Source organism: Balaenoptera acutorostrata, chromosome 8 (genome assembly GCF_949987535.1).
Source record: "Balaenoptera acutorostrata chromosome 8, mBalAcu1.1, whole genome shotgun sequence".
Taxonomy (NCBI): Eukaryota; Metazoa; Chordata; class Mammalia; order Artiodactyla; family Balaenopteridae; genus Balaenoptera; species Balaenoptera acutorostrata.
Genome location: NC_080071.1, coordinates 83,110,575 through 83,127,121, shown reverse-complemented (window position 1 = coordinate 83,127,121; position 16,547 = coordinate 83,110,575). Strand labels below are relative to the sequence as shown.

Genomic DNA, 16,547 nt, shown 5'->3' with positions numbered 1-16,547 from the left:
GAGTGCGAGCTAGCAAGATGCTATTCATAGAATATATAACACGGAACATATTGGGGGCTGCAGTACAAAGGAATTCACACCCACTTTCAGGCTCTTCTCAGGACCTCATGTAGCCCTTGCAAAAGACCTATGTGAGCCCAGAGAAAGTGTCCTTTGTCCTCTGTCATTCCTGGCATAGTCCTGAGGGAAAGAAGAGCAGCCACTGCAGGAAAGGTCTGCATGAAAGGCTGCCTAGATCCTTCTTCCCTATCGTCCCTAAGGAACAAAAGACCTAAATGCCTGGGAGAAAGGCAAAAGCCAAGTTTCCCTTAAGGAAATGGTGAAAACCTCCTGCAGTTTAGAGAAGGGAACAGGAGAAAAAAAAAAACACCCTCTAAACTGGGGAGAGGGGCAGGGATACTGAGACGGCCACACCTCCAAACCGAGGGACACAGTGACCGCGTGGACTAAGGCTTAATCAGAGCACCCCCGGCACTGGTCTCTACCACCAAACTAAAAAGCACAGACTAACACGCAATAGCAGTGTGCCACTGGGGGAGGGGCGGTGGAGGGGATGGAGTACCTGTCCCAGTTACAGCACAAAGACCTACAACTGAAGTTCAAGCAGACATTGAGAGGCGCTCTGGCAAATCAGCCCCCACCCTAAAAACAAGGTAACATTAGAGGAATTCGAAGTCTTTGATGCGCTGAGGAGACCATACAGTACACACTCAGTATTACCGTAATTCTACATAATTCAAAATACTCACAGTGCTCAATAGAACAAGTAGACAGATAATCCATAGGGATTAGAAGATCTACGCAACACTATCAACTCAATTAATCTGACTAACATTTGTAAAACACTCCACCCAACTAGAGCAGGACACACATTCTTTTCAGGTGCACATGGCATTTTCACCAGGATGGTCCATAAAATATCACAACCAGGTGAGATTTATCCTGAGAATACAAACCTGCTTCAAGTTTGAAAATCAAAATAATTTAGTATGTCAACAGACCAAAGAAGAAAAAGTATATAATAATCTCTACAAATATAGAATAAAAAATACTATTTTTAACAGCATACCTCCCCCTGCAGAAAGAAAGAAAGAAAGAAAGAAAGAAAGAAAGAAAGAAAGAAAGAAAGAAAGAAAGAAAGAAAGACTGACTTAGGTATAAGTTTAAGAAAATATATAAATATATGAAGGAACTGTATGTTCAAAAAATTTTAGTGGTGTGAAAAAATGATTACAACCTAATACTGAATGAAAAAAAGTAAGGTTCAAAATAGTACATACCATATGGTCAACTTTTATAAAATAAACTCAAACCAAATATTTTTCCACCGGAAGAAAAGGCTAAAAAGTAATAAAGCCCATTTTAAAAAATGTCTCCTCGGTTTCTCACTCTTAATAAGACAGTCATGAAGTGTTTTAAGGAAAATAAAATTGAAATTAATATAAACAATTTGCAAAGCTATTTCCTTTGCTGTCACCCCTTAGTGTATAATGCACTTCAAGGAGTCTCTTCAGATCAGTTTCATTGGAACTAGTTCCATATGCTCTTAAAACATCCACTGAAAATGAAATTCTGTGGTCAAATAAGTTTGGAAAACATTACATTTAATAAATTGGTTTCTTAATTGTAGAACTAATTAGAATCGTCAGTATAACAGTGCCATTCTGGATCTTCAAGGGGGTACAGTTTGCAGTTTCCCAAACTTATATGAATGTAGAACTTATGAAGGGGGGGAGTGAGTGAGTGAAAGAATGAGAGAGACAGGAAAGGAGAGAGCAGAGAGAGTTGTTTCGGCTAAAAATTGAAAGTAAGTTGCAGACATATTATTTTGCTTCTAAATACTTCAGTGGGTATCTCCCAAGAATCAGGGACCTTCTGTTACTTATCCATAATACCAAAGAAAGTTAATTTCCCAAATAACATCTAATATCTAGTCCAACTACAAAATTCTCCTGTTTCCTCAAACTTTTTCTTTTATAAGAACCAGTTTTTCAAGGTTCTCATGTTATATTTGCTCGTTATTTCCTTTTAATATAAAATCACATCTTGCTTTTTTTATGATACTGTTTGGTTGGTTTCTTTTTCCCCAGGAGACCAGTCTCACTGAATTGTAGAAACCTCATGTTTTATCTGATTTCTCAACTTATTCCTCTATTCCATGTATTTCCTGTATATGGACCCCTTACGTTGGAAGACTTAATTAGAGTCAGGCTAAACATTTTTAGTAAGAATATGTCATAGACGGTGCTGTGTTCCTCATATGGCATCATATCAGGAGACACACAATATCAGGCCCTCCCACCAACAATGCCGCCACGTTTGATCGCTGGATTCAGGTGGTGATTGTCAAATCTCTGTTTCCCGCTCCTATTAGCATGTCCTCTATGAGGTGATACTTTATCACCATGTGAATGTCCCATTTCTTTTTTTCATTTTTATTGGAGTAGAGTTGATTTACAATGTTGTGTTAGCTTCAGGTGTACAGCAAAGTGAATCAGTTATACAATGTCCGGTTTCTAAACAACCTTTTAACTAATGGTTTATAGTGCTTGATGATCTTTACAAGGCTACCAGTTATTTCACTGGTTTCTTGTTAATTTTTATTTACTTCTTTTAAAATTCCTTTTTAGGAAAATGTACTCTTTGTGGGATATAGTTAGGTGAGTTTTGACAAATGCAAAGAGTTGTGTATCCATCACAACAACCAAGATACAGAATAATTCCATTGCTCCAAAAAATTCCCTCCTGTTGTCCCTTTGTGGTACTAAATAAAGTTTTGTACAAAGTCCATGCTTAGTAGGTTTGCCCTGACTTACTTAACTTTTTTTGTGTGTGTGGTAGACTGGGATTAATATTTTTATCAATGATAACATTCCTACTGTATTTCTAAGATTTACATCCAAGAGAGCATATCGTATTTACATGCAATGGACAGTCCAAGATAACAAATCAGACCACAGTTCTGTTAAGATCATGGCTTGTTCCAAATTAAATTAAATACATAATATCCTTACCTCCAGTAATATTTCATGTCTCACCTGGGAGTGATTAAGCAGCTGTGGGCACAGGACTAACCTTGAGAATTTGTTAAAATACAGCCTCTGGGGCCCTCTCCCCAGAGGTTAGGATTCCAAGGCTGAGGCATGCTTTCAGTGATTGCGATACCAGTCGTCCACTGAATCTAGTGATTACAAGAATGGCCCCAATTATCCACCTCTCCTTCTGTGCATCCCCTTTGCAATGTGACTCTGCAGCTCCTCCCATGAAGAGATGGAGTCTATTTCCCTATCCCATGAATCTTGTCTGGTGTCACGACTTGCTTCAGTAACAAAATACAGCGGAACTGACAATGCACCAGCAAAAGTCTCACTTGTTTCCACACTCTCCCTTGGAACCCTCGTGCTGAGGCCTTGTGAACGAGCCTGGGCTGGCCTGCTGGATGACGAGTCACGTACGGCCCAGTCTCCACCATCGCATCAGACAACAGTCAGTCAGCCATGTGAAGGCGGTCACCCTAGAGCAGCCAGCCCCAGATGACCACTGCAGACACCTCAGCACACCAGCCGAGGTCATGGAAGCCTGGTGCAGTGGACCCGTACACACAGGAGCAAGAAGAAATGTGTATTGCTTTAAGCCATGTGTGGCAGCGTGATTTTAACCAGTAATAGACGACTGATAGACCACAGTTCTGATACTCTTCACCTGAGAAGTACTAATTTATCTCTTCCTCCCCATTTCCTAGGTCACCCCCTCCATGCACACTGCTGCTGCTAAGACTGTATTCCCTCAATTCAGAAACCAAGTAGTCACAATTTATGTATTCCCATCATCTGGTGTGATGCCTGGTACCCCCCCAGCCGGAGGTGCTCAGTCCTTGTTCGTGAAATGACTGCTGCCGGATTCACATACACAGGTCTGATTGCATCACTCCCCTGTGCAGAACTCTTACTGGCATTTACATCATATACCAGATCCATTTTCCACGTGGCCTATTTAATTCTAGGACCTCTGCGATCAGGCCCCAGCCTAGCTGCCCACTCTTCTTCCCCTTCTTCTCTTAATGCTCCACTCGAAAGTGAAGGTGGCATGACCACACCGCTTGCTTCTGTGTCTGAGCAGATACTGATTCCTGCCTGGAAAGACCTTCCACACCTCTGCAAACTCTACACATTCTTGAAGGTCCAACTCGAATGCCGCCTCTTCTGTGAAATTCTGATAGATCTAGCTAAGGAAAAGCTCACCCCTTCTCACTGCCTCTAGCAATTGGCCTAAGCCTCTCCTAGGTACCTGACATTATGGTTACTTACGGCATCTGGCATGCATTTCCCCTACCAGAGATTGTGAACTTTGGGTGGCGGGGGGAGATTCCATTTTTTAACCTTTCTTTATTCTTTATCACAGTACATGAAACACAGTAAGACCTTAATAAATGTTTATTGAATGAATAGATGATTTTTACTGCTTTTTTAAAACGGTAATACCCAAACTCATAAGCCAAACCCCAGAACAAAGATGGCAAAATAAATACAGCGGTTTTCATATATCAGTTGGTAAAAGAATCTTCTGGAAAGTTGGTTAAAAATACAAATTCCTAGGCTCTGCCCACAGGAAGACTGGTTCAGCAGGCCTGCAGTGGAACCCTGAGTTTGAATTCTTATCAAGCTATTCATGTGATTTTTGAGGAAGGCTTGTGGCCAACAGTTTGATACACAGCGATATATAGCCTACTTTACAGATATGAATTTCAAAGTAAACCCCTTCTTTCATGCGCCTAAGAATTTTTTTTTAAGTTCCTTGACTTTAATGACAAAGCACTGAGTGCAGCAGACCTATAAAAAGAACCACTTTAACAATACTTACATAGTCTGGCACCTTATTAGCTTAGGTTGCTAGGAATATGGCATCACATCCCATTCTTTGTAATCACAATCTGCACACATTTTTTCATCTACATATCCTTTTTATAAACTATTTAAAGTTTAATTTGCTACAAATAGTCCTTTTTCAGACATCTCACCACGTGAGGTATGTACTTTAAAATAAAGTGAAGGGCGCAAAACTCCTACCTTGGTCCCGGAGGCTGGCTCTCAACGCTCTCTCCAGCTGTTCCTCTTCACTCAGTCCCGCTGTATACGCGTCATAGTTCCTGGGTACTTCTTCATAGTAACCTGGCCTGCCACGTGGGTAATAATCCTGATATCCAAAGTAGCCTACAGGCACAATGAAAAAGTTATGGAATGTTGCCATGGACTATTCTTTTCATACTTCCTATTTTGTTAGCAAAGACAATAAAATAATTTATGTCATTCTTTTGATTACAGTGGTAATCCTCAAAATAAGAAAAGATGACCGATGGATGGAGAATGCCTCCACGAAGGTGGGCGATGACTGCCCTGTCACTGTTGTATCCACAAGGCCGAACACGGGACTGGATGTTAACGAGTCCTTATGTGCTGGAGACGAAGAAGATGTTTATTTTTTTTAATTAATTTTTATTGGAGTACAGTTGATTTACAATGTTGTGTTAGTTTCAGGTGCACAGCAAAGTGAATCAGTTATACATATACACATACCCACTCTTTTTTAGATTCTTTTTCCATTAGGTTATTACAGAGTATTGAGTAGAGTTCCCTGTGCTGTACAGTAGGTTCTTATTAGTTACCTATTTTATATAAGAAGATATTTTGAAGACATGAGCAGTCCTGGAGAGGGGACCAGAATGGGCTATTGACATATGGAGTGGATTCTTTCAGTTTAGAGCTACTTAATACTTGGGAGTATTTTCAGTGAAGTCCTGGCTGGAGTCAAGGGAATGGTTGAAATGACAGCTGATAGAGCCTTACCGTCTGGTGGCTGCAAACGACGAGAGGCAGACCAATATTTAACACACATCCTGCAGGGCTTCTGTGCTAGGTGTGATACTTCAGATGCTGAAAACTACACTGAGAAATACACGCCAATGTCTCTCTAATTAGAATTCTATGTCAGAGATCATAGTTTCTATGACTGGCACTTCCGAGAAACTGGTTGCAAGATTAAATGAGAGAAGAGACAACCTGGTCATTAAATAATGCTTTAAGAATCAAACTTCGAGAAAACCATTAATAAAGGGCAAAGTTGGCTTTTGCAAGGTACTTCCATCAACCTTTTCAAGTCCGTTTGAGTTTACTCCTTACATTTTTCTTTAATCACCACTTTCATGGAATGTGTTTGGAAGAGATTATTTTTGCCCACAGACGATCACCAATCTAATTCTGGTATAATGAGAGAGAAGTATGTTTGATTTTTTTCCCTTCTCTCCTTCCATTATCACACCCTTTGAAGATGATGTTTCAAATGTTTAATTAATGTGCTTCTTATTGTTGATGAAAATTCCTACCCTTTATATGTGTCTTGTGTCATATGTCTCCATGTCACCCACCACAGCACATGCCTGAGTTTAAGCTTCTTGTTGCTTTAATACGACTAAAGGAAAAAACAATCAAGCCAACAAGGGGAACACTGTAGGGTAGAACCTGGTTAATTGAAATTTCATATTCAGAATTTTTGATAATTGGTCTTGAGGCTATTTTAAAATTTACTTTTGTGTTGGTTATGGAAAAAATGCTTTCCTAATATATGAGATTAAAATGAAAACAGTTAATTTCCCATAAAAAGCTTTCAGGCACTCTAAAAGTCTTTACTTTCAAATAAAAAGTGAAATGACAATAAAACACACTAGTTTCAGCTGATAATATAATTATATGTGTTTACATAAATATTTGTCATATAAAGTATTTGTGTCTATTGGTATGTTTTTACAACTTTCATGAGATATAACTGACATACTATATAATTCATCAATTTAAAGCATATAAGTCAACGGTTTTTAATATATTCATAAGAGTTGTGTCATCAATACCATAATCAATTTTAGAACATATCTATCACCCCCAAAAGAAATCTGTACCCTTTTAGGTACCACCCTCTGACCTTCCTAGCCCTAAATGACCACTAATCTACTTTCTGTCTCTGTAGCTATGCCCATTCTGGACAATTTTATAAACGGAATCATATAATATGTGGTGTTTTGTGTATGGCTTATTTCATTCAGGATAATGTTTTCATGGTTCATCCATGTTGCAGCACGAATCAGTATTTCAGTCTTTTTCATGGCCAAGTAATATTCCATTGTAGAAATATATCACATTTTGTTTATTCACTCATCAACTGATGACATTTGGGTTATTTCTGCCTTTTGACTATTGTGAATAATGCTGCTATAAACATCTGCATACAAGTTGTTATTTGGACATATGTTTTCATTTCTCTTGGGTACATACCTAAGAGTGGAATTGCTGGGTCATATGCTAATTCTATATTTAACCATTTGGAACCACCAGAATGTTTTCCAAAGCAGTTATACAATTTTATATTCACACAAGCAACATATATGGGTTCATATTTCTCCACATCTTCACCAACACTTGTTATTATCTGTCTTTTTAATTATAGCCATCCTAATGTGTGTGAAGTGGTATCTCACTGTGGTTTTTGATGACTAATGATGTTGAGCATCTCTTCATGTGCTTACTAACCATTTGTATATCTGCTTTGGAGAACAGTCTATTCAGAGCCTTTGCTCACTCTTACTGATTATTACAATACTCTTCTATCATCTATTACAAAATCTTCTATGTTGGTACTATTTTATTTAATGTCCTTGAAAGTCACAGACATGAATGATTTAAACAAACATTAAATAAAATTGTTCAGGATTTCGGGGGCTAATCCTTTCTTCTAATGTAGTAAAAATTAGTGGGCATTTACTAAATACCTCCTATAACACAACTTCCATATTCTCTCTCACATGTTTCCCATGTCAGAATATAAACATTATGATATTTGAATCAGGATAAGGATATAAGTACATTGAATGATTTGGGACTGAAATGGGATCTGGACACAATTTTTAATAAGAACACTCTTCCTCCAATTGGTCTCTACGCAATAGAACAATCAGAAAAATTCAGCTCCCACTACTGTGTTGGGGAACACCCACCAGCAAGGTTCATATCCTGAGATAAAGGAGACTGTGGCACTGCTACAAATCTTGCTTTCTATGCTTCTCACCAAAAAAGCCAAAAAACAAATAAAAAATAACCCCCCCAAAACTTTTCTATAAGGGCAAATGGTCAAAACACAATAAATGTATCTACTTCACAAAGAGTAAAAGAAAGGGGCAACCATTCCAGAACATAATAGAATATTTATGGATAAGTCGCTGAATACCACGGGATGCTTCAGCAATGCCTGAATAGAGAGACTGCCCAATTCCCTAAGAGTGCCAATTATTTTATTGCAACACAAAAAGCACATTGGGCACTTTCCCATATGGCTCATTACCACTTTCAAATCCCTGTGGAAAGTCATTTTGTTACAGAAGGTCTAAGCAGCATTTCTACCTTTCTACCCTCAAAAATATTCAGCTCATTCAAAATCCAAAATAACCCCAAAGCTCTGAATTGCTATCTACGCAGATACCAGAAATATGACATACGTCTATAGAGTTTCAATTGACAGGTAAATTTGCTACGATTTGAGGCAACATTTTCTTGATAGAGAAAAACATCTTTCTTCGTGTATTTCTTTTAAAATACAACCGAGCAGTGCCTTAACAAAATAAAGCCTACAACTCTAAACATCTGAATATTATAAAATCTAATTTGGTACTTGTCAGACAAAACATGGGGAGAGAGAAAGGGAAAGTTTTAATGCCTTAAGTCAAAAAGACTAGTGTGGTTAACGGTTCTATATCATCAGTCATAAATCATCAACAGGACCGAAAATCCCATCAATATCTATTATAATGAGAACAGGTCTCTTAGGACCAAAAATTTTCTACAGCTGTTCCATTGGCCCAATCAGATATTTTAAAATCTTCATAATAAACATGGCTGGAAAAACCTAACAATCAAACACTTAAGATAAAAAAGTTTAAATTATATCCTGCGATGAATACTAGTTTAATATTTTTTTGTAGTTATATACTTTGGCTCTGTAATAAAAGAAATTCTGGTTATCATTATTCTATAAACTACTCCATCTGTTCCTTATACACATACCAGAATTTCACAGCAAAAGAGATCAAGAAACACCACCGAGATCAGAAAAATTGGTAACAGCTTTTTAAACATTCATGAGGTTCTCTGACCTATAAAGACTTTTCCAGCTAAGGATGGCCATATTAAGAATAAATCATTACTTGTAAGAGATACATATGCTCTCATAAAAGTTCCTTAGATGACCATTAGCATGGCCACCGGGCCTTATGTAGCTCTGCATTTGAAGAAATCCAATCACTTCAGCGGAAGAAATATAAATATGGTAATCTTACAGGGGATAAGAAAGAAAGGTGAAAGGGGCTTTTATTTCTGCCTTTAATTCTCTGGCCTGTGTGTCTGCTGTGCTTATGCCTCTTTCATATGAAGGAGGCTTTTTGCAGGTTTCCCGTTTTCCTTTTTTTTAATAAGTTAAAAAAAGATGAAAGAAAAGTCAATACGGGAAACTTCCCTAATTTGTAAGGTTAAATCAGTAGAATGCCCATCTCATATCCCTGTACAATAGAAAAAGCAGCGGCTAGAAATCAGTGACTTGCATTTTTAGACCTAGTTCTATAACTAACTACCTGTATGACTTTAGCCAAATTACTTAACATTTCTAAACCTCAATTCCCAGCTGTCACACAAGATATTAGGACTAGGTAATCTATGATAGTTCAAGTCATGTCTGTGCACAAGTATGTTATTATTATTCTTTTCATCCAGAGGAACATTCCTGTTTCTTTTGGAGATTTAAAAAATGAACCAGGAGACAAGCTCCTTTTCCTTTAGCAACTCTGAGGTATTAGGAGCCATGTCCTCTGCCTACTGGAGAGAATTAGGTCAACAGGAGGAGAGAAATCACAAGGGGAGACAGAACCAAAATGGTCCTCCTGTACAATTCACCTCTTCCTAGTCACACAGGCTGAGAAACCTCTTCTTATACTTAAGTCAGTGTAAACTGGCCTCCATAACAAACAACCAGAAGAACTCAATGCTCTTCCAAATGACTACATCAGCTTTGTTAACAACTAATCATCACACCTCCTCTCCTCAGGTGAGTCCACAGATAGAAGCAGGTGAGCCTGCATTGTCCAGCAACCGTTCCTCTCCTACACCAAGACCACGTTTCTAGGATTTTAAGCATCCAGATCATCAGCGGTGAAAGCCTCAGAGTAAAGCCTCTTCTTTGGGCAGCAACAGTACTCATCTTGGTAGTCCCCAAGCCAATCACCTAAGCCTATGATTTTCGTTCCTGAACCCATTAGAGTCACCTGGGAAGCTTTGGAAAAAAAAAAAAGTCCAAGTCCCTGTCTCTATCCCTATTCTAACTTAATTGGTGCGGGCTGAATTCAAGGCATGGGCATGTTGTAAAAGCTCCTCAGGTGATTCATACAAACAGCCAGGATGGATAATCATGCTCCGAGCCTTTAGAACTAGAGCAAAAACATATCTTCACTATAACTCCCACTGTGTCACTCTACTGAATAAATTGTCCAGTGGCACTCCAGTACATTCTGGATAATCCCAGACAGGCTTTTTCATAAAGGACTGAAGAGCCCTTTCCCTTCATGGCTTTCCTTAACTTCTACTTACTCATCAAGACACAGCACTCCACTTCTTCTGGGTAACCTCCAGTAACTACAACCCTGCTCCTCCCTTCCAGGCTGAACACCGACTGCACTACATTAATATCGCTGAAGTGAACTTCTACCTCTGCCAGAAAGGAGTAACTGGGACTGGACTAGCCCTTCTACTTAATCTTAAGTAGAAGACTGGAGAAAATATATGAAACAAATGTTTCTAGACGTTGTACAATTGGCAGTGCAAGATTTTGAATCTTGAGAGAAGGGAAATAAAGGAAATGAGCCTGGAGGCACTTTCCAGACTGTGGTGTAGGGAGGGGGAACACGATCTGATGCAGCAGGCTCCCTGAGCTGAGCTGGAACTTGCAGGGCAGAGTACAGCGAAGGAGAAAACGACGTGTATAGCAAAACCTCCAGAAATCTTCATGGGGTCGCCTGGAGATGTTGCTGAATATTAAGCCATGGGTGTGTAAGTGAAATTCCATGAGACCAGGCAAAGGATGCCTGAGAGCTATAAACTGAACAATTCCCAGAGCTCAGGCAGGGCTGGGAGACCTTTGCATTCCAACCAGCCTGAGTAGAGAGTCCCTGCTGAACAAAGGGCATTCAGGAGAGATCCCAGAAAAGTAACATCTCCGCCACAGCACAGAATTAACCCTAGAATAAAAGTTACTCTAGACACACCCTCAAGAATTAAAAAATAAGCCCCAGAAGGATCAAACTAATCATCAGGAAACTTAACTGTGTGCCAGAACAAAGTCCAGTTTTCTTTAAAAGAAAAGAGACTCTAGCACTCAATACCACAAAATACACAATGTCTAGCATCCAATCAAAACTCACAAGATTAAAAAAAAAAAAAATTGTGACCAGGAAAAAAATCAGTCTAATGAAGCAGATGCAAAAAATATATAGATAAGACAGAATTAGCAGTTAAGGACTTTAGGATAGCCATTATAACTATGCCCATAATTTAAATAAATAAAAACATGAATTTAATGAGAAGAGAAATGGAGGATATTAAAGGAAACTAAATGGAACTTCCAGAGCTAAAAAAGAGAGTATCTGAGAGGAAAAATTCACTAGATGGGATTGACAGCAAATTCGACGTTGTGGAAGAAAGATCATAGAGCTTGAACACACAGCCATAGACACTATCCAAACTGAAGCCCACACACACCAAATAACATAAACAGAGCCTCAGAGACTTGTGGGACAACAGGAAGTAGTCTAACATTGGTGTAAGTGAAAATCAGAAGGGAGAGGATATTCTTTAGTTCTTTAGTAAGACAAAAGCTAGAAGAATTGATTAGCAAGAGACCTGCACTAGAGGAAATGGTTAAGATAGTTCTTGAGGCAGGAGAAAAATGATACTACCTGGAAAGTTGGATCTGCACAGAAGAACCTTCTATTTCTGCAGATCAACTGACATAAGCCCTGGGCCCATCCCTGAGCTATGCATGCAGTGAACAGACACAAGGGAATAAAAGAAGCAAAGACTTGGAAAACTGAACGACCACATAACTTAACTACACAAGTATCAGATCATCTCATGAGTGGTACATGAATGGGATAGGCCCAAATAGTACAGTAAAGGATTTGAAAACTGAACTGACATTGGAACCCACCACCCACAGAAAGAAAAACAGAATTTGTGCTCTAAACCTAACCAGGCTGACTGCTTGGTCAAACAAACAAAAATCAACATTCTGCAGAGGATTTGAACAGAATCTAAAATCTCACAATAAAGGTCAAAACGTTCAGATATAAGAGAAAATTACCAGACATACAAAACCAAAACAAAACAGAAGAATGTGACCAATTCTCAGGAGAAAAAGACAATCAGCAGGTGCCAGCCACAAAATAGGACTCAGATGTTGGAATTATTAGACAGATTTTAAAGATATACAATAACTGTGCTCTACGAGATAAAGGTGCACCCCTGAAACGGAGAGACAGAGTTTTCATCAGAGACACAGAAACTAAAAAAAGAACCAAATGGAAATTTTAGAACTAAAATTACATTATTAAAAAAAAAAGTCGGGCTTCCCTGGTGGCGCAGTGGTTGAGAATCTGCCTGCCAATGCAGGGGACACGGGTTCGAGCCCTGGTCTGGGAAGATCCCACATGCCGCGGGGCAACTGGGCCCGTGAGCCACAACTGCTGAGCCTGCGCGTCTGGAGCCCATGCTCCGCAACAAGAGAGGCCGTGACAGTGAGAGGCCCGTGCACCGCGATGAGGAGTGGCCCCCGCTTGCCGCAACTAGAGAAAGCCCTCGCACAGAAACGAAGACCCAACACAGCCAAAAATAAATAAAAAAAAAAAAAAAAAAAAAAAAAGTCACTGGATAGGTTCGCTAGGTTCAACAGCAGAATGGAGATGACAGAGAAAGGAGTCAGTGAACCTGAAGATAAATCAATAAAAGCTATCCAGTATGAAGAACATAGAGGGAAAAAGATCGAAAGAAATAAATAAGAGCCTGAGGAGCTTGAGGGACATTATTAAAATGTCTAAAATTCACGTCATTAAAATCTTGAGAGGAGAAGCAGATTGGTGGAGAAAAAAATACTTATAGAAATTGTATCTGAAACCCTTCCAACCTTAGTGAAAGACAAAGTACATGATAAAAAATTAGATACAAAACCCAGTAAAGACCCAGAAGATATAAACAAGACTGTAAACCACCTCAACTTAATTGATATGTGTAGAGTACTACTTTCAACAATGGCAGAACGCACATTCTTTTCAAGGGCACATGGTACATTCACCAGGATAGACCACACACAGGGCCAAAAGAAAGTCTCATTAAATTAAAAGGATTAAACTACACTGAGTGTGTTCCCTAACAACAATAGAAATAAATTAGAAATTATTAACAAAATGGTATCCAGAAAATCTGTGTCATATTGGAACAATAAAATACCATTCAGCAGTAAAAAAGAATAACTACTGATACATACAACAACATATATGGGTCATAAAAAATGAGGTTGAATAACAAAAGCCAGATACAAAAGAGTACTTAGCAAATGAGTAGATTTATATGAAGTTCAGGCTCAGGCAAATTAATCTATGGTGACAGAAATGAAACCAGAACAGTGCAGGGGGTAGTCACTGGAAGGAGACATGTTAGTAAAAAGTCAACAAATGTCATTATTAGCTATCGTCGCCTTATTGTGCACCACCCCACTCCACAGTTCACCATTCCACTTTCCATACCCTAGTCAGTCCTTTTCATTTCTACTGTTTCACCTTTTTAAATGTGTGGCACCTACATTCTCACTCCTGGTTAAATACTGAGACAGGGACTGTATCTCTTTCTTTCTCTCCCACAGTGGTTAGCCTGACACGTGCACAACGGACCACTTACAAAGTGCTACTGCGTAAGCCAGACTGAGGCTAAGAACCTGTACGGAAAAATAAAGCAAAAGCACTATATATATATATATATATATATATATATATATATATATATATATATATATATATATATATATATATATATTATATAATTCTTTGTACTTATATGATTTAAGCCAGGGGTCAAAAAGCTACAACTTATAGTCCAAATACAACCCACTGCCTGTTTTTGTAAATAAGGTCTTATTGGAACACAAATATGCACATTTGCTTATGAATAGTCTATGGTTGCTTTCATGCTACGACACAGGTTGACTAGTTGCAACAGAGACCATATGGTCAACAAAGCCTTTAGAATCTCAAACAGTAGCTATCTGGCCCTTTACAGGAAAGGTTGCTGACCCCAGATTTAAGCTGCAGCAGTTCTCCATGGGCAGGACAATAAAGCCACCCACTGCTTCCAGAGCCTATGGCTTCTTTGACACCTATCTGCTGGTATTGATCCAGGATATTGCAATGCAGCTTCCCCAGGCTGGAATGTAAGAACTTTAGCCTAAAACAGGTCATATGCTTCAACAGGAAGTCCTTTCTACCTATTTACAAAGATATCTAGAAAAAATACATTCTCCTCTTTAAGTCACGTGGTATTAACTATTAGAGGAATGCCTATATTAGCCTCTTAGGGCAAGCATGATTCTTTCTGAATATGTAGGTGGCGTGGACCGTGGAGAACTGTATATCTGAAACTAACTTCTAACACTTAGCCAGCAGAATGGTCTCTTAGGCTGAGAATCAAGGGACCTGGGTCTAGTATGACTCTAACCATGTCTGAGAGACCTCAAACCAATCATACAGTATTTTCACACCAGAGTTCCCTCCTTCCCTAGCCTTCCCTAACAACGTGCCCACATATGCTCCCCGGGTGACCCCTCCATCTAGCTTCCATGCATGTTAGAGGCACAAGTATATAATGTGTGAAGTACTCTCCAAAAGCATAAAGTATTATCTTAAAGTAGCTCTACAGTAGCAAACACCATCATTTAAAAAAATAAGTTTAAATGTATTAAATGAAACAAAGTACTTACCTGAACTATTAAAGTAGTACTGCTGTCCTGGGTAATCAATATTGGAGGGAAAAATGCCTAAATATGAAGGAAACAAACATTTTAATTGCGGGGGTAGGCTTCCCCCACCACCCCTGCCAGCTTTACTGAGGTGTGACTGACAAATAAAAATTGTACATGTTTAAGTTGGGCAACGTGATTTTTTAAAAGGTGTACAATGTGATGATTTAATATACATATATGTTATGAAATGATTTCCAGAATCAAGTTCATTAACACACCCATCACTTTATATACTTACCATTGTGTGGGTATATACGTGAGAACACGTAAGATCTATTCTTTTAGTAAATTTCAAGTATATACTACAGTATTATTAACAATAGTCACCATGCTGTATATTACATCCCCAGAACTTACTCATCTTACAACTTAAAGTTTGTACCCTTTTACCAACATCTTTGCATTTACCCCACCTGCCAACCCCTGGAAACCACTGTTCTACTCTCTGGTTCTATGAGTTTAACTTTTTTAGATTTCACAAATAAGTGAGATCATACAGTATTTACCTTTCTCTGGCTTATTTCACTTAGCATAATGTCCTTCAGGTTCACCCATTTTGTCAAAAATAACAGGATTTCTTTCTTTTTTATGGCTGATAATATTCCATTATATACATATAAATACCACATTTTCTGCATCCATTGGGTTGTTTCCCTATCTTGGCTATTGTGAATAATGCTGTAATGAACATGGGGGTGCAGATATCTCTTCGAGATAATGATTTCATTTTCTTTGGATATACACACAGAAGTGGGATTGCTAGATCATATGGTAGTTCTATTTTTTATTTTTTGAGGAACTTCCACGCTGTTTTCCATAGTGGCTGCACCAATTTACATTCCCACCAACACTTGTTATCTCTTGTCTTTTTGATAATAGCCATCTTAACATCTCCTGACTGCCATCTATATTATAAAGCTATAGTAAACAAAACAGTATGGTAGTAGCATAAAAACAGACACGTCTGATAGAACACAACAGCCATAAGGCTGTAACTACTAACCTTTCCAACAATTAAGATATTCTTTGTAACAAAGCTCAAAGCCATTATAAATGATTTCTAAATAACTGTTAAAATAAGCTCTCTTTTGTTTGGGGTTAGCCCTACAGGGAACAGAATGTGGTGGGGACAATGAAACCCTAACTTACACTCTCTGAAGTTCCTTAAGGTTCCTGACGACAAAAGATGGTCTTTGCCTTCCAAGGGACCAAGCTTGGTCTTTGAGGCCTCTGTACAAGTAGAGATGCTCTGGTATTGAGAGAAGCTGCCTCACAACAAAGGTGCTAGGTGAGCCACGTTCTCACTCCTCCTAAGGGACCTTCCCGTTCCTTATCCCTAAGAAAGCAGCAGGACAGACGACTCAGTACTGCTGAAGGAAAGGAGAGAGGGAGGAGTA

General features: G+C 38.7%; 1 protein-coding gene across 5 annotated transcripts in view; it reads right to left on the bottom strand.

The window, feature by feature from the left end:
* RHBDD1 (rhomboid domain containing 1) overlaps positions 1–16,547 on the bottom strand; it is a 115,493-nt gene that overhangs the window by 43,524 nt on the left and 55,422 nt on the right. For all 5 annotated transcript variants that reach the window (XM_057551687.1, XM_007166729.3, XM_007166730.2 and 2 more), the window contains exons 5-6: positions 15,109–15,165; positions 5,067–5,210 (exon numbers count right to left, since the gene is read on the bottom strand). In XM_057551687.1, the coding sequence (XP_057407670.1) occupies positions 5,067–5,210; positions 15,109–15,165 (201 nt within the window). The remainder of the gene's footprint in view (positions 1–5,066; positions 5,211–15,108; positions 15,166–16,547) is intronic.